Source organism: Homalodisca vitripennis, chromosome 3 (genome assembly GCF_021130785.1).
Source record: "Homalodisca vitripennis isolate AUS2020 chromosome 3, UT_GWSS_2.1, whole genome shotgun sequence".
Lineage (NCBI taxonomy): Eukaryota > Metazoa > Arthropoda > Insecta > Hemiptera > Cicadellidae > Homalodisca > Homalodisca vitripennis.
Window position 1 is genome coordinate 133,804,251 of NC_060209.1, and position 18,935 is coordinate 133,823,185.

Sequence of the window (18,935 nt, forward strand, 5' to 3'; positions counted from 1 at the left end):
TGAAAAATTACACAAAAGTCCGTCTTGCACAATGATAAATGCACAGAGAACAATATATAACTTAACATTTTCTTCATACACATTATATATATATATATATATATATATATATATATATATATATATATATAAATGTATGTATGTATGTATGCATGTATGTATGTATGTATGTATGTATGTATGCATGTATGTACACACACACATACGTACAGGGTAGCATTTTTTGTTTTTGATTATACAACACAAGTGTGACTCAAATAGCTAAAAAAAATCTAAAACCAGTTGTCCTTTGCTAGCAAAATTTTGATCATATCGTGTTTTATACAACTGAAACTCACATAACTGTATTTAAATAATAATATAATTAAACGATGCATCATATTTTCTGAAAACTTAGGTTTTGAAGTAGTTGCTATGACATCTGTTAGCCTGTATTATTTTTATAAAGAATCGCGGCTATCAGATTTTTTCTTTTAATTTGGTCAAAAAATGAGAACTTTCCAGTTTAAAAATGCCTTAGTTAAGACCGCAATTGCACCAAAGGATTGGGATGCCAAGTGAATAGGTTTTGATAAGAAAAAATGAAGGTGACGCCCCACACCAGCTCGTGGATACTCCTCTATGGCGGTCGTTAGTATTCGAAGTCACAGTTTTATTTACTATTTACTCATGTACAGTAGTTTATTGTTTTGTTTAACTTATATTACCAGATTTATAGATGAATTTGCAGATTAATTCAGATTTTTAAACTTCATTGATCCTGGTAGATTAATCTGTGTAATCAATAATTACGACAATAATTACTGTAGTTGAAATTTATTGCTCAATGGAAATAATTCAAGTTTCAACATTACAGAAATTATTTATTTCAAAAATATAATTAGATAGAATGTATTTGTATACAAGCTGTAGATTGTTAAAAAATTCAGTACTGATAAATATAATTTACCTAATTCAAATAAAACCGTGTACATGTTTTACATAAACACTAATACCATGAGCTAAATATGGTTAAACTGAAATACTCGTACAGTGAATAGCTATAAGGTCTTGATATGATTATTCCACGATTACCATTTCCTCAGACCAAATTTTCCGTGAATTATCTATTGGCGTTGAATGTATTAAAAGACCTTTTTAACATAATTAGTGATGCCATTAGCATTTGCTTATTTTTCCAGAGGCAATATCATTATTATTTTGTATCGTCTGAATAAAAGTTTTGTTTTGTTTTCATCCTATACAATCGTGTAAGTAAAAACTCTTCACGAAGTCAAGGCATGATAGATACTGTCTAATAACTAAGTATTGAGCTTTGAAATAAACGAATTAGTGATACTGACCGTGCATCTGTCCAAGACAACATTACATATATGCAAGTCCTTACAAAATTTGGCAAGCCTGTTGTACAGTTTGTAGGAAAAAAGATATTACGCCTTTCAGTTATATCAAAGGGTCATTAATAATTGATCCCTTTGCTTTGAAGTTGTGACCGCCACGTTAATTATTGGTGATCGACATTTCAGTAATGAAATTCTCATTGATTAATATTAAGTGGTAGTAGGCTGGACGTAAAGTAGCTCTAGCCAAGCGAGTGGTACACACTGGTCTGGCGTAGAGAGCACCAATGTACCTGTACGATCTCCCATGCGTCTGTGAATTATTTTCATATACTGTACTTACTTCGGACCATTCGGGTTATTGGTGAGTGTACTGAATGAGAAAGACATATCTAGACACTAAAAATCTACTACTTAAGCTACTTATAATAAGGTTTTACGGACATATTTATTGTTGCATATTTCCTAAAAATGTTTGTGTTTTCTTCTGCACTTTTTCATTGATCTCATTATATAGGATATTTAGTAAATACCAGACTGTACACATACATTTTATATTTACACAATATATTTATATTTTATACAGTTTACTAGCACAATATTTTCACATATTTTTTGCTTACGATTTAAAGTAAATTATATTGTTTCAAAACATTGAAAAGGTTTTACAAGCTTGTTTCCAGAATCAGAGGATTCATTTATTATTCATTAAAATTGATGACGGAAGAAAGTTCTCCTTCTTCATAATTACTGACTAAGCAATCACCTCTTTAATTATTTACTATTTTTATACCTTTACATTTATACGTGATTTTACATAATCTATGGATTTACTTAGGAACATCATAATAGTTTGTGTGATTGCTAGGAGGTGTGTAAAAAGAATAAACCCGTTCACCGATATTTTGATATTTAAGCGCTATGAAGAGCAATAAGTTGGAATTACTGAATATCTGTGGAATTTCATTGCCAATATCACATACCAGGTTTACTTTTGTAATGATATAAATTAGCGGCACATACAATAATTGTTATATACACTTTCCCTTCTCCCACCAATGAGTTTCTGGATATGTTTCTGTGTTTTACTACACATATTGGGCCATAGCAATGAGAATTGTCGCGGTCTCATTGTATTGCAAGTAATAAACAATGTCACGTGACCGGTGCACGGTGACTGATTGCACTTGCACTGTTATCAAACAGCAAGTTGTGTTGATGCCCGATTACGCAACTGACGGTGGCGGTCGCGGTAGCGCGCGGTAGGCATTGGCTGTACACAACAGAAATAGCCGACAGCTGACTGTAGGGCGCGCGTATAACCTCTGTTGTACCCGCACAAGCGTCGAGCTGCCTGTGCCTGTAGCGCTCATGTTCATCAGGTAACATTTACGTTCACGCTTATTGTTAACACTATCGCACCGCTTGTGTTTATTTGACGCACTATTTGAAAATGGTGTAATTATTTCGCTTTCTTATAGTTGTTTAAATTTTGTTTAAATTTTTTACAATACCGATCGTGTGTTTGCTTTGATAGGCCTACATGAGCCAATCAATCAAAATAAAAGGACATTGTCAACTTTTCTGTACTGTGCAATTCAACAAAACATTTACGAGAATAAAACATAACCTGAAACAAATAGATTTGTAAAACATTCTATTACCAAAATATCCCTTCCTTAAAAAAGTTAAAATATAAAAATTGTCTTAAACATATAAAAAATCCATTGAAAACAGAACGTTTTACTCTTCATCTTGCAAATCTGAAAACTGTGACTAATTTTATATGTGGATTAATTAATAATTACAATTGATATAACACAGAGTGTAAATAACTTCTCTAACAAGAAATTATTATAAGAAGCTATGGGAATGTTCAGTAACTTCTTTTGTGGTTTGCTTCATTTTTGTAAAGGGAGGAGTGAGTGGCAACCCAACATTTTCAAACTCAATAGCAAACCTCATCCTATAACTATAAAATAAAATAACTAATACAAAGCTGATTGTTTATCTTCGTCTTGTCTTATAACAAATGTTGGCTGTTATTATTTGAAATTTTATATTTCGATACGAAATAAACAAACCTCTTTTAACCATAACTGAACATTTCTATTAAAGTAGCCTATAAATACTGGTAATTTTATATTATTACTGAACTTTGTTAGAATTCCAATTAATTTTTCTTTTCCAAAATAGTTGCAGCTTCATTGTATCTTTTGTATCTACATAAAATACAAAACACATTGTATAATATTTAAGACACCTTATATTTATTGGTATTACAAAAACTTTTTAGTGAATGTTCTTTGCTATTTGATGATGATGATGCCCACAATTACCTCTCATCCCAAATAAAGAAAAAATACCAAATATAATTAGTACAAAAAAACTGCTGTTGTTTGATGGTCATATTGCAATGCTTTTAGTTTTATTAATTTAACTTAGATAAGGAATGTGTATCCTTAAAAATTTCTAATTTTCTAATAGCTGTCATTTTGTGATTGACAAAAAGTTTTGAATAGTTTCATATGGTATGTTACAATATTACAACATTGCTATTTGAAAATGCTAAACAGTTGACATATTTTTCATAACTAATTGTTGATTAAACTTCAGCTGCTTGTTTGTATACAAGAAATACTACCACTAATCTACTATTATATCCCCTATCTAACAAAGATTAAATTGTTAATATATCTCACAATTATTATATCCTACAAAACCATAAAATGGGGAAGAGGTTTCAGAAAACCCTAGGAATTGTTACCTCTAGGGGGAGAGTGGGTACTTATGTTGAAACTCAGGGGCATAACTAGTCTAGGAATATATGATATTTGATCACAATGTCTTGTGGGAGCATATTGTTCCATACATTTTTTGAAGGAACTAGAATCTTTTATGGTTATTTCTTGTTCCAGATTATTCATTATTGAAAAGAAAATATCAACTGTGTTACACATTTAATACATTGAGAATGGTAGCAACCAACAATGAAAAAATAAAATGTATAAACTTTTACTTCTTCAATATTTTGCTTACCACACCAAGTATAAAAGCTGGCAAACAAAATTGCAATCTCATCAGTTGTGAATAAACTCATGGTCATCCAGACATTTTGTTAAAGTAATGTACTCTATAGGTGTGATTTCATTTGACTGATAGAAAAGTTCAGTGTAAGAAAGATTTCTTTGGAATAGGTGTAAACAACATGGGTACATGTATCATAACCTTTATTTAAATATTTCTGTGCAATAAAGTTAATCTATTCTATTTTGCAGTGTGGTTCTAATGATAAGTTTTTTTTTTATCGGAGGAGAATTAAGTCTCCATCTCCCTTCCGTATGGGAAAACTCTGGAGAGATTGAAGTTAAGAGTTTAAATTATTTTTATCCCTATTGTATGTTGTTCTGTACATATATTAATGATTTTGTGGTAGAAAACTAAAGCGAATATGTAAGTGGCCTGGAAGGTAATGCAATGGCATAATCATTTTTCTGCTGATATTCACCATCACTTACGCTTATTCTAAGAAGCAGTGCAAATATAACTCTGCTGCATTACTGCAGTAAAAGCGTATTATCTTTTACAACAAAATTTTACACCTGGCATTATATCCAAACTTATAATACATCAACTACGGCAAACACATTACGGTGCAGAGGTTGAGTATTCTGTTTGATGTCATTCAGTATAGACCGCAGTAAAGGTGTTAAATTAATTACTATATCATATATGAGTTTTGTATCATCACTCATCAGTAATACTTCATAATCCGAAAACTATGACAGACTGCCACCAAAGAATACTGATGTTTCATTATTTCTACAGGCTCCCCCAAGTTCTTCATAAATATTGAGTTTATCCAAGTGTTTGAAAAGAAAATATTTCAAGGAATGATTTGTCAATGCTTTAAGCTTTCTATCCATTACCAGTCCATATAGAAAACAAACAAGCCTGCCACTTCTGGGCTCTATTGACAAAATTGTTTGGACAGACTAAGTGGGTTTCAAAAATTATTTTAACAAAGTTGTTTACAACTACACACATTGTAAAACTTTCTTTTTCGTAGAGTCCAAAACATATTCAGTGATGGTTTCAATTACCTTGTATAAAAATATCCTTCCCCTGAACATTTTCCTTTTCTTTAATTTCTGATCAAATTAACTGTATTCAATCCATTTGAAATAACCTTTACAAACATTTTGGTTCAATAGTGGTACTATAATTAGGTGTAAATCAAATTATTGTTAAAAATTAATACAAGGGAGAATTTAAATGACCAAATGTTTGCTGGGACTTTCATATCATAAGCTTACATTTAGTTCAATTGACAAGCCCATGTTCCTGCCTTCCTATGATAAAAGTTATAATCATACCCATCTTTTAAATTAGTAATTTAGAGTTGGCTTTCTAAATAATAATATAAATACAACACTGTAGATTTGTTCAGGACTCTCTTTCAATTATATTCTGATAAATTTCTTCTATTGTTAACTCAGGCAAATGACACTCGTGTTGCTGTAAAAATATGTCCTGCGTTCAAATATGAACTTAAAGAATTTTTCATTAATTGAGTTTGATTATGCTCTGCTTTTTATTATGTTTTTAAGTCCTGTAAGCTATTCTGTTACCTTCAAGTAAGAATTGGATAATATACAATTTTTTAACTGCTAAAAAGCACCTCATTGATAAATGTCATTACAAAGTCCATGACTTCTGGTGTTGAAGGACTTAAAAAGAAGTGTTTTATTTCTTATCACCTCACTTATTAATGTAACTAAATTACTTGTTTTAATCTTGACATATGTTTATCTTACTGTTATTTAATTATTATTATTATTAAATTATAAACAAATTAAGTCGTGACCTAGCTAATGCAACCTTGATTGTTATGTGGCCCAATATACTTTGGCTTAGAACCACACAAACAGATTCTTTTTAAACAATTATTTAATCATCTAGAGACAATATCAAGCTGTTCTGGCACACAATTTTAAGAGTACGCCTAGGTTATCTGGCGGCCATGAATTTGAAAATCTGATTTTAACATGGGGCTAAAACTTAAAACTGTGCTATAAATAAGGATCCATCTCAAATAAATGAGCGTTTCACCTCAGAGACTTATATTTTAATGTCTTAATGGTAATAAATTCTTAAACGTATGATTACCCGGCAATATTAGTGGTTTATATTATACTCAATATATCAATTATTACTACTGTATGGTTATTATCATTACTATAAATTGTAATCAGTTAGTATTAATAATAATCAATATTTAACTATGAATTAGCATTGAAGCACTACAATTCAAGTTTCTGAAGTGATACATTCAAGGATTTGAGACAAGTTCCTATTTATAACAGTTTTAAATTTTAGGCTAATGTTGCAGTAAAATAAAGAGCCTCAGATCCTTATCTGACATGTAATCTGTATCACTTCTAAGTATCTAAGAGAAGCTGTAATGAACTTGTGTTATGCCCCAATAAGAACAAAGTTGGAGTGTGTCACACCATATGTCATGTAACAGGCTTTGCTAAGGTTGCATATAAAATTTCAAACCATTTCATTCTCAAGATGTTCTGTGATCAGATACAGGAAAGAGATTTTTACATCCCTCTGGCAGATAAAAAATGTGTTCGTTTTACTGTGCTTCAATGAAGCTCAGCCAAAATCCATGGTTGGACTTGCACCACCATAGAACTCGTTATTCTCATGAATTGTATGCAAAATTTAAAACCTGCAGATAATTTTTTTTAGATATCTTGCCACATGATACATTCACATTAAGCTAGGTTTAAACAGTGTATAAATAATAAAAGTTCCGGTGAGATAGGGAGAATACTGCAACACAAGGGTGTGCTGAAATCCAATCTTGTCACCAACTTTTAATACTGACTTTCCACTCTATCATTTTTTTGTTTTACATGAATAAATATGTCACATGTAAAATCTCACATGGTTGTGAACAAAAAAGCTACAATCATACTGTATTTTTAATAGCTTGTTTACAAATTTTATACTCTGCTATTTTCTCATTGCTATCATGGCTATAAAACCAATGTAAAAATAAAGCTCAGCTAAATCCTATAGAGTGACATGCACCAACAGCCAAGTACTCCCTAACAGTAGAAACATTACTTCACTAAATGTTCAATAAAGATTCAGGTTGTGGGACAGACAGACGGATAGAAATAAAATTACTCTGGCCCCACAAGTGATAGGTTTCGCTAATGCTATTTTTGGTTGCTAGGTGCTAAAAGCTACAAAATATTTTGAAATTGGCAGGCCCCCATTACTTTGAAGTAACTTTGTATGAAACCATTTTATACCAGTAGCTGAATTGTTTAATCTTGATTCTTATTATCATCAAAACAAATATAATTTTTAAAGACCCATTAGAGATAGCATCTATCACACTTTTATCATACTTATATCAGTTTACATTTTCTTATCAATGTATGGCAATTAACCTAGAATGACATCTAGTATGACAAGACATAACTGATAACGTTTCATTATCTCTACATGTGAAGTACACCCAGTGACTGTAAATTGTGTAATTTCCATTGGCTCTGTAATAGGGCAATAGAGGTTAACAGTACTTTCTTTATATTCCATCAAAGAAAGAAATATGATTCATAACTCAAACTTTATTTGCATAGTATTTATTTATACATTCTTATAAATATATGAATATGGGAATCAAGAATTTAATTACATCCACTACAAAGCCTGTCAATCAATTTTTCAGGCTTTATTACTGTCTCTGAAAAATACCAATCTCACACAGCTCCATTATTTAATTTTTACTATACAATGATTAACATTAATTTTTAAGACCTGTCAATGGCACAATCTGCGATGACAATATTTACTAAGAGCTGTTTCATCAGTCTGTATGGTAATGAGCTACTTTCCAATTCAGCTGAGATCTGCGAAAGTCATTGTTTCCCTTGTAGCTAAGTCAACTGATTTCCCTCTCCCACACATTACTCCCCATTTGTAAATAATTTTTCCCCTTTATAAATATCTCCATTCCCTGTATAAACAATTGAAATTCCAGAGTAATTCTGTTAATTATTTTAACAGTCCTATGTTCAAACACCTCTAAAGAATGATAGGTAACCAATATAGCATTGTTCATGGAGATGACAAGCCCCTCGCTGTACATTCCACAGAACACAATCAGGACAAAACTGTTATAAATTAAAAGGCGTCAATAATGTCGCATTGCATACTAAAGAAAATATAAATGGTTTAAGAATAGATTTGAGAAGGAGCGAAACTGCTCATCAACTTATATTAAAATCAAAATTTCCTTTAGGTTTAAACATTCGTTAATTAAAAAAAATTGTATTTTGACTCTTTGGTATTTCTGATGAAAAATTAGCTGTGAGGTATTTTTTCGCTGTTTATTATTCAATCACTTTTTTTATATTCCTAGTTCGTTTAATAATTCAATTTTGTATATATTTCTACAATGTTATGTCTGAAGAAGCACGCTGAGACATATGAAAATTTATAAAGTTTTTTTAATTTTAGTTTTTATTATTATATATATATATATAAATGGAAATGTGTGCTTCTTAATATTTTGTTAAATGTCAGCATAAAATCCTATATTCTGGAGCTTGGTTCTGTAGCCTGCTATCACCAGATATGCCAGTGCTAGGTTAATAAATCATCTACAACGTTATGGTTTTATTAATTGTAAATCTAGGAATAACATTAATGTTCATATATGAATCTTATATGTCTCTAGCATACTAATGACTCTTTGAAACAATATTTATGTATGACTAGCCTTAAGTATGAAAAAAAAATTTGCAGTGATGAAAATGAGGAGAAGGATAAACTACAAAGGAATGCTGTCTAATTGTTTTTAAATTTTGAATGTTGGTATGAATCCAATACTTTTAAAGAAGTATATAGCCAAATGGAATAAATTGACTATTCTGTGTACTGCAATCTTCACTGATTATATAAAAACAAGAAAATAACAAAATTTGTAAAATAATGGTTGTCTAAAATATGAACTTCACAGCTAGTTCAGCACATGGCAGATGGTTAGTTACTGCAAGAGTAATTCCTTTGTATTATAAACAGTATTATGGTTAGATGTAATAAGGAGTTTCCAGCAACACTTACCTAACAAAAATATATCTGCCCTAATTTTTTCCATGCTTCCTCAATCTAGCCTCATTTTAAGGACAAAAACACTTCCTCTCTTTCTTTCTTCAGCTTAACTGCTTGGTTGCTCAGCTAGAAAGATGGGCATTGACCAATAGAGCAGTAATCAAAGTTGGAAAGGATGTTGGTTGTATTAATTAAATAAATTCCAAGTTCATCACCATTAAATTTGTATGATTTACATCCTATTCCATAAGATTGAAAAAATCTTATTGTTAACAAGTTATTGATGTTGATTTACAATGAATTGAGATCAAAGTACATAAATTAATTTATGACAATAGTTTAGTATGCATATTTGTTGATTGATTGAAAGATATGATTGATTAGTTTATGTGCTGTGGTCTGTAAGTTAAAATAACACTGAAATCAAAGCAGCATTAATTATAATTCAAATCAACCATTAAATCTCCTATAGTACCAAATTAAATACTTCCAGCATTAATTTAATATAAATAAAACAAATATTAAATATGTTTGTGAAAGAACATTAGAGGATTTTTTTGTTTGGCTGGAATTACAGCAGGAAGTTGCTGAAAATGTAATATACTTAATACATGTGAAATCAGATCATGTTGTATATTATTTCAACCTGGTTTCTGGAAGAGGAGGAATCAGCAGAGCACATTTGGTTAGATTGTACTGACATCTTAAAAACTCGGAAAAGATACCTGGGAGCATATCTCCTCAGCCCCAAGGATATCAGAGAACAGGAGCCCTCAAATCTGATTGGTTTTTGCAAAAGCCTCGGACCCTGAGGACACAAAATTAAAATAAGGGAGGCGCAAAGGTCCTCTTAGGACTAAGCATGGGGATAAACTGTCCTTTTCCCTCAGGAAGGAAAAAAAATAAACCTGGTTTCTGGGCACTGCTTACAATATACAGTAGAACCCCTCTAATCCGTCACCTTCGGGACTGTCGGAGCACAAAAAAGGTTGGATTATGTTATACAGTATATATATTAATAATGAAATATTTATTGTTATTATTATTTATTAGTATATAAATTACAGTACTATCATATAAAGGAACAATTTTACAGTGAAATAAGCAAGAAATAAACTTTAAAATGTCCATTCACATTGCTTTACAGTAAAAACAATGAATTAGGTACTTTAAGTCAGTTATAGATTTTTGTTTAGCAGATGAAATTCTAGAACTTGCTGCAGTGTCCCTCCATTTCTTGATCCACAGAAAGTTCATTGGAGTTGAGGTTGGGTTCTGCTCTCTGTTCTGAAGTAAAATCCGAGTAGGGGGTTCGTCTTCTTCACTGCCTGAGTCCTCGTTCACAGTTTCTTTGTCATCGTTTTCAGTAACAGTGGAAATAATCTGGTCGTCATTGAGCTGATCATAGAAATCACAGTCTTTGTCACATTCGGTTATCCACTTTTCAACCTCATTGGCAGGAACGTTTGGCTCTAGAGTTTGTAGGTTAATGATTTCCTGTGTGTCGTTGTTTTGCTCATCTTCGGTCTGGTTCACTTATAACGTCCAGTCAGTCAATATTCAATAATCTTTATTACAATTTCTTTGAGAAATGTACATGCGACAAAATTTCTACGTAGATTGGTCAAGTTGTGTTGGTTTCTCTTCTCATCCATTCCAGGAATTCATCCATGGAGTAGAATGGGCTGTTGATGAGCCATCTGGTTAGGGTCGTTTTCAGCTTCTGTCCTTGGAGTCTCTTCATGTCATTTGGTAGAAGGTTGAACAGCTGTTGGCCTATGTAAGATGGTTTCTTTTCAAACTGTGAGGTGTGGTGAAGGGTGGAAATCTAATGCTTGGCGAGTGTTATGTCTATGGATGGTGTGGCCTCATTGTAGATGTTCCTTGTCAACATATATAATAACTTCTCGGACGTATAAACCAACTATTGTTAAAATATTTTGGCTGGGAAAATTATTTCTGTAGCTCTCTAGGACCCAGTCCTGACATTATTCTCATGGCTTTTTTCTGAAGCAGCAGAATTCGATTAAGGTTTCTGGTTGTTGTTCCTCCCCAGACTATGAGCCCGTATCTCATGTGCGACTCGAACAACTTAAGTTGTGGCTTCATCGCTAATATGCTTGATTCTTTTTAAAATGTACAGGCATGACCTTAGTTTCTTGGAAAGATTCTCAATACGATCATTCCATTGCAAGTTATCGTCAACTATCATTCCAAGGAACTTTGTATGAGATTCCAATTTTACATTCGGAAGTGCTGGAATTTCAACATTTCTTCTTCCAAAAGCAAGCTGTTTGGTCTTAAAAACCAAGAATGATGTCCTGGGGATTCTTTGTGGCTCTAATGACATCTCTAAAAATGAGGCTCATTTTGCAATATATAGTATGGAGAATACAGTTAAAAAAACTGGGAACAATAAAATTATTCTGGTTGACTAGACAATTAGATACGACCTCCCGCTGTGGTCAAGTGTTAACAAACTGCAAAAGAAAACTAATATTGCAATAAAAGAGCTATGCAGTAAATATGATAATTTATCTATTGTGGAAGTTAGCAAAGCAATGAGACCGTTGCACACTCATCGATTACATCTAAATTCAAAGGGGAAAAAATGGCTAGCCAAGCAAATTTGTGACACTGTTGTGGAAGTACATGGGGAAATTTCAACACCTATCAGTAGCAGCCCAGTGACTACTGAAGAGGTACTCAGAGAAGTGCCTACACCATCACCCCTACCATCATCCATCAGTCCAGTCATTACAGCGAGTACATCACAACTTTTTTTAGAAACTGTAGCCAACAAGATGAAAGAAACCTAAACTCGGCCAATTCAACCTATGTAAGAACTTTAAGTAATAATGTTCACAATTTAATATTAGCACCCCCAAATAATGATAAGATCTCAAGAAATTCATTAAATATCTTATTTGGAATTGTTCAATGCTTTACTAACAAAGTCCTAGAAATATAGATCTGAAGGGAAATGTCCTTGGCTTAGGGATAGATTTGTTATGCTGACTAGATGTGGTATTAAAGCTTTGCTACAGTGTTTTAATAGTTTAGCTGAAATTTCGTCAAGTCCGGCTGATGTTTTAGGCTTAATGCTTTCTATTATAGCTTCAATTTCAATAAAAGTTTGTTAGTGAGAGGTATTTGTGTTAAGTCATGGTTTGAGACAGGTAGGTGAGGGGTAGTTCGTTTTGGGGTCTTGGTTGTGAGTTGAGTAATTTCTGCTTTGTTAGTAAAGTAATGGTTCAAATGGTCGGAAACTTTATATGGATCGGTGGTTATTTGTCCTTCTATGTTGAGCAGGAGTTGAGCTAGGTCTTGATTATGATTTTTCCTCTCACTGTTAATAACTTGTCACAGCGCTTTAGATTTATTTTCAGCTTTTGCCACATGATCTGCAGATAATTTACGCCTGAGATTTTTCAGTTTGATGTCATAGTCTTTCTTGGCTTTGTTCATTTCAGCTTTATCTGCTTCTTTTCCAGTCAGTTCATCACATCGTCAGAGCTTACATCATGATTTCTGCAGTGTGTCAAGTTTCAATTCATCCCATGACGAAGGGATTGTGTAGATAGCATTTTTTATGTTCAGGGATTTCATAGCCTGAAATATGTTACAACTGTCTTCAGGTTTTTCTAAGATTGAGCTGATGTACTTTCTGCAATACAGCCTTTTTAACCATTCAATAACTCCCTGATCCATTGGTTGAATGAGCGATGTCATATCTGGAGGGAGAAAGACAGCTTTTATGACCACTTTCACTAAATCTTTCTCAGATGGATGTGACGGTGCGTTATTCAACAGCAGTAGAACACGAATAGGCAGCTTTTTATGTTTCAAGTATATTTCTACCGATGGGACAAACTCTTCAAAAAACCAAGATTTGAAAAGGTTGCAGTCTATCCAAGCAGATTTTCGATTGCGCTAATAAACTGGCAAGGAAGATGTGTTTATTATGCTTTTGAATGCCTAAGCTTCTTGGACTTGCCAGTAACGAACAGGGGAAGCTTGTACGTACCATCTGCGTTGCTACAAGGTGTGACTGTTATCTTATCTTTCATAAGTTTCGTTCCTACCATGGATTCATTTGAAGCTGGAAGCATTTTTTTTGGTAATATTTAGCCCTGTCTCATCGATATTATTAACTTGGCAAGGTAACAATTAATTTTTTCCGACAATTTCTTGGACCTTCACAATAAACGCCTTAGCAGCTTTGGCATCTGCAGATTCATTCACCAGAAATTGAATCATACTGAACTCCATGACGGGTTTTCCAGCAATCAATCCAGCCCTCACTTCTGGCTTTGATTTTTGTGAAAAATTATTGTCTTTTCTTTTAAAATTGGTCCAGATCTTGGGGTTCTGTACTTTCTTTCTTGACAGAACCACATTCACAATGATCAAGCAATTCAAGTCTACGATTTTTTAGTGTTTTACAATTCTTAAGACTGTTTTCGCTGTCAATCGTAATTGTATATGATTCAATGTCTTTCCTATTTTTCCTCCAAACCTTAATTGTGGAAACACCTACATTGAGTTCCTTTGCAATTTTTGGAGTGATTCTGTAGCACTGCTAATTTTTCATTTAGTAAAACAGTTACGTATTTATGTTTTCCTCCTGACATATTGAAAAACAAACAACTCTACACTGTGTGTTGTATATGTTTGTATATTTTTATCACATTGGCCATTTTATTTGATTAATGATAACGCATTTTGAGATTTTACCCTTTTGGGCTTCATATGCTTTTTTCTGATATTTTTGGTACTTTTCGGATTGTAATGAAATATGTTGTAATATTTACAACACAGATATGTTTAATAGATCAAAATTGATTTTGCAGGAATAAGTAGAGCTTAAAATAACTTAATTTTGAATTTTTTTAAATTTTGTGTGGGTTTGTAGGCATTTGTGGAATTTTATGATATATTTCTCAATTATTTATTACACAGTTATGCTGAGCTCAATAAATTTGTGTAATTTACTCCACTTCTTCCACTTTGATCACCAAAGGTTCAATTTTTAAATTTATATCCTACATTGGTCAACTGATAATTTTTTTATTGTTAGGGGGATCTTTTTATGTTGCAAGTAGTTATGATTATTAAGGCAAATTCGTTTGTTTACATTTTAGGTTAAGAGTTTTGTTTGCTTTTTTTGTAGCAGTTTCACATTTCACTTACACTTAAGAAATGTTCTATATGAATTTGCAAACAACTATAGATCAATTTCATAAAACTTATTTAACTTTTTTCAGATGACTGTTATGAAGACAGAAGAAGATGAAGCCGAGAGAGAACAAATGGCATTGAAAAAGGAGCAAGAATACATCCGGCACCAATTAGGAATGAAAGACAACAGAAAAAATATTCCAGACTCAACTGCTCCTCAAGAAGAATGCCACACCCCTACACCTAATGAAAAAATGAAAGATGATACAGAAAATACCAAATCAAAATGTACAGTAACGTCTAAGGTTAGAAATAATGATTGCACAAAACAAATTAGTCTAAGCAATGAGGAGAAACCAAATAAATGTGTTAGTTTTGTAGTAGATCTGAATGTTAACCAAAATTCTATTATTAATGAATTAATTGAAAGACATAATCTTCAGAATCTCCCCCTGGATCTACAAAAATTACTTGGAGGATTAAATCAAGGCATACCATCAGATTATTCGGTTCCTATTGACAAAAAACCAGATTGGCTTGATATGAAAAAGTTTAAAATAGGGCAAAAATTTGCCCAAAAATATTACTTTGGATTAAATTATTCAGAAATGTTATCTTTAATGGTGCTTTTTAGCTTTCCTGGTGGACTCGAACCTCTCATTTTTACTGGAAACTCAGCAACACCATTCACTGCTTTCCGGAGATATCTATCAACTGCATTAAGAGTAAAATCATGGTTTGAACATGATGTTTGGAATGTAGATAATTTAGGTTACAAAAATATAAAATTGGTTAGAGCAATGCATTTGAATGTCAGCAACCGACTCAATGCCAAATCTCACAAAGAGCTCAAAAGTCAGCTTACTCTGTGGGGATCGTCTAACGAGGCAGCCGTTTGGTGCCCAATGAAGGAACAAATCCGGCAAGATTTCCAGTCATGCTGCCCATTCCAGGCATTCAGGCCAACTGAAGACCAATCTCTCGGAAAGATTTATGTGAACCAACTAGACATGAGTATAACACAGTTCGGTTTTGTTGGTCTGATGGTGATGTTTCCCGGAAAATTTGGAGCAGGAAGTGCTACGGAAGAAGAATTGGAAGGTTTTATTCATTTATGGAGAGGCCTGGGCTATCTTTTAGGTATTGAAGATAAATATAACTTTTGTAATGGGACACTAGAAGAAGTGCGACAACGAGGTCGTTTCCTCATTGACAATTGGGCCAAACCAAGTTTCCAGCACATAACAGAAGATTGGGAACACATGTCACGTTGTATGATCGAGGGAATCAGCTACTATGTACCAGGATGTAAGTATTACAAGGTATTTAATCTTTCTAGTCTCCAACCTATTCTTTTTTTATTCTGTCATACAGTACATAACTATGAATGTTATATTGGGTTTCCAATTAAGATTATTTCATATTTTGTTGTTGCAAACTTCATCAAGTCTTATGTATTGATATTAAGTACAATTTTATCTTCAGCCCTTTTCTAATAAAACTGTACTCATGACCACTGAAACAAAATTCTAAATGAGAATTTCTAACTCACCTATAATGTTAAATTTGCAATGTGGATTTTTCCTAAGGTTAATAAATAGGACTAGTCAACATAATTCACTACTCTGTACTGAACAAAAAAATGTTTGTATTTCTCCTTTGAGGATTTTGGGGGCAACCCAATATTTTAAAATGAAAATCTCTGCAAGATATTCCTTATTTTGAAGAGCACTAAAAATAGGTAAACAACAGATGAAACAGAGATTACTGTCTCTTCTCTAACTGAAATTATGAAAACTATATATCACCATTCCTTTCCTAGCAAAATAATAATAATCAAATAAGCCTGATTAATCAAAGTTCGAATAAAAATTCAATCTGGACTCTTTTAGGCATTTTACTAAACAAGTTAAATTTTACCTTCACATTATTGTGTTAGTTAAATTTGTAATTACTGTAGAGTTGTAAAATAAAGTTTGAAATATTTATATAGATAGTCCAAATAATAAAACATTTTTTAATACACCATTGGAGTGATGGGTAGCTACAACTTTTGTTTTAATTTTTTTAGAATGATTTTGTTGCTAAATGTTGACATTGCATATAACATAGAAGCTTTTTTTGTTAATTATAAAAAATAAAACAAATTACATAATGATGTATAAAGATGCACTTATTACAAAATCTGAATATACGAGTATAATACTATTTTACTTTGCTATTCTTTAAGACTGTGTCTACCAGCCCACTAAGCACAAATACAGAAACTGAAAATTCTTGTAACTACTTTGATTGCAAAATATGATCTATGATGGACAAATGTAATAATTCTGGGTATTTGTGTATGATTATCATAAAAATTACAATTTTGTGTATCTCAGTACTGCAGTTGCTTTTTTACAATTCCATACAAAAATATCTCGTCAGTGATAACGATCTTATAAACTGTGGGTGAGCAGGAATTATCGCTTCTACAAATATTATCTTGCAAAAAAAGCTCATTGAAAATAATCCTTGTATCATTCATGTGCAATTGATGATTCAGATAAGTTTACAATATCATAGGATAAGTCATACACAATAGTCGAAGAAATTTCCAAGGATCAGTTTGAATATTTTGGGCTAAACAAGAATAGCTTAGCTTTATCTAAAGTCGATTACGATCTCACCCTACTACCTGGGCTTTTTCAGTTTACTTTTTAAAATGTATTTATTTTTATTCATTTTCCATGGACAATATAGAAAATGTCCATGTTGTGTTATTATATTTTGTAAATTGGTCTGTATGCATTATTGAGGACATTTCCGCATTTGTTAAATAATTCTGACAGTGTTTTTGTATAATTGAGAATTAACTCCAATTCTCTGTATAACCTGTGTAAACCTTCTGTATAAACCTATGATTTGTTTAGTGTCGTTCGAGGTATCACTACTCTACCTCTGTTGGGTGCTGGACATCCCTGCACCACAAGTATACGCCTCTCTGACGTGGTGGCAGACCTTCATGTTCACACTCACCAAGGTCACCATGACCTTCACTATTAGGTTGCCAGGCATGGTTCAGTTCCACAATTGGCTCATCCGTAGAGCTCTCGCCAGAGCCTCAAATTTTACTCCTGAACAACTCAAGAAGCTAGAAAGCCGCACTTACAATTACGAGAAGAATGGCAAATACAACACCAGGCTGTGATACTAGTTTTGTAGTCTCTCATTATTATATAAAGTTTTATATATTTTGTAAATAAACACAGGATCATTTTAATTTTATGTATGTTGAGTATTCTTTTTTTATTTAAAATACATTGTATTGTTAAAATAATGTTTTCTTGATCATTAAATCCTTGTCCACCTTTCGGGTAAAAACTTATAAACATATACCATAAAAAAACTAGATTCATTGAAACTGTATTTACTTTCATATTATTGTGTCTGAAATGTTTACGACTCCCGACCGTAAATTGCAATTGGGGATGGAACGTTTAACACCACTACAGAAATAGGGGCGGTATCCTGTAAAATCCTGTAGATTTTATTGTAAGGTATTCTCTCATTAAATATTTTATAAAAACTAAATTTTATAAATTTCCATTAATAAAAGTATGACATTAAAACTAATAATGCTTAACGTGAAAACAAAATCAAAATATAATAATTTTTATTGCGTTTCAAAGCCTGTGGACGAGTGCAACCAGCCTATGCTGCTTGCTACCTGAGGGAGATTTTATAAAGAACTCAAGGTGCTGATAACTAGGTCTTTTGTCTTCTCATTCTTAACTGTGTTTCTTACTATTCACGTGTTTATTTTGCTGAATTATTTCAGCGTTGTAATGAATACATTTAAAAAAAGAAGTGCTTCTGTGAGTATCGAGGCAGATCAAACTAAAATAAAAAACAAAATACAGGAAATACAACAAGACCTATTTGAAGATTAGATTTATGTTCCTTAGAAATTGCTGCAGTGTGTCGTGTGTGGTGAAGTACTGTCCGCTGAATCAATGAAATCATCGAAAATTTTACGTCATAGAGAAACCAAACATCATGAACTCAAGGATAAAATAGGAAATATTACTGAACTGAGTAATACTAAACAAAATGCTCTTCATGTTTCATATGATGTAGTATTCAAAATTGCCTAAAGCACCAAATCTCATACAGTAGCAGAATAATTTATACTTCCTGCTGCTATTGATATGGTTTCATGGGTGATGAGTCCCCAAGAAATTTTAAAGTTAAAAAACATCCCACTGTCAAACGACTCGGTAGCACGAATAAAAT

At 32.3% G+C, this 18,935-nt stretch overlaps 1 protein-coding gene across 4 annotated transcripts in view; it reads left to right on the forward strand.

Annotated features, from left to right (window-relative positions):
• The window catches only part of LOC124357545, a 50,221-nt gene extending 32,294 nt beyond the window's left edge, over positions 1 to 17,927 (forward strand). For 3 of the 4 annotated variants that reach the window (XM_046809443.1, XM_046809445.1, XM_046809446.1), the window contains 2 exons: positions 14,747 to 15,968; positions 17,573 to 17,927. In XM_046809443.1, coding sequence (XP_046665399.1) covers positions 14,747 to 15,968; positions 17,573 to 17,850 — 1,500 coding nt within the window. In that variant the 3' untranslated portion in view covers positions 17,851 to 17,927. Of the gene's footprint in view, positions 1 to 2,610; positions 2,723 to 14,746; positions 15,969 to 17,572 lie in introns of those variants that run through there. The other variant, XM_046809447.1, reaches the window with a different exon arrangement.
• Positions 17,928 to 18,935: the final 1,008 nt, after the last annotated feature.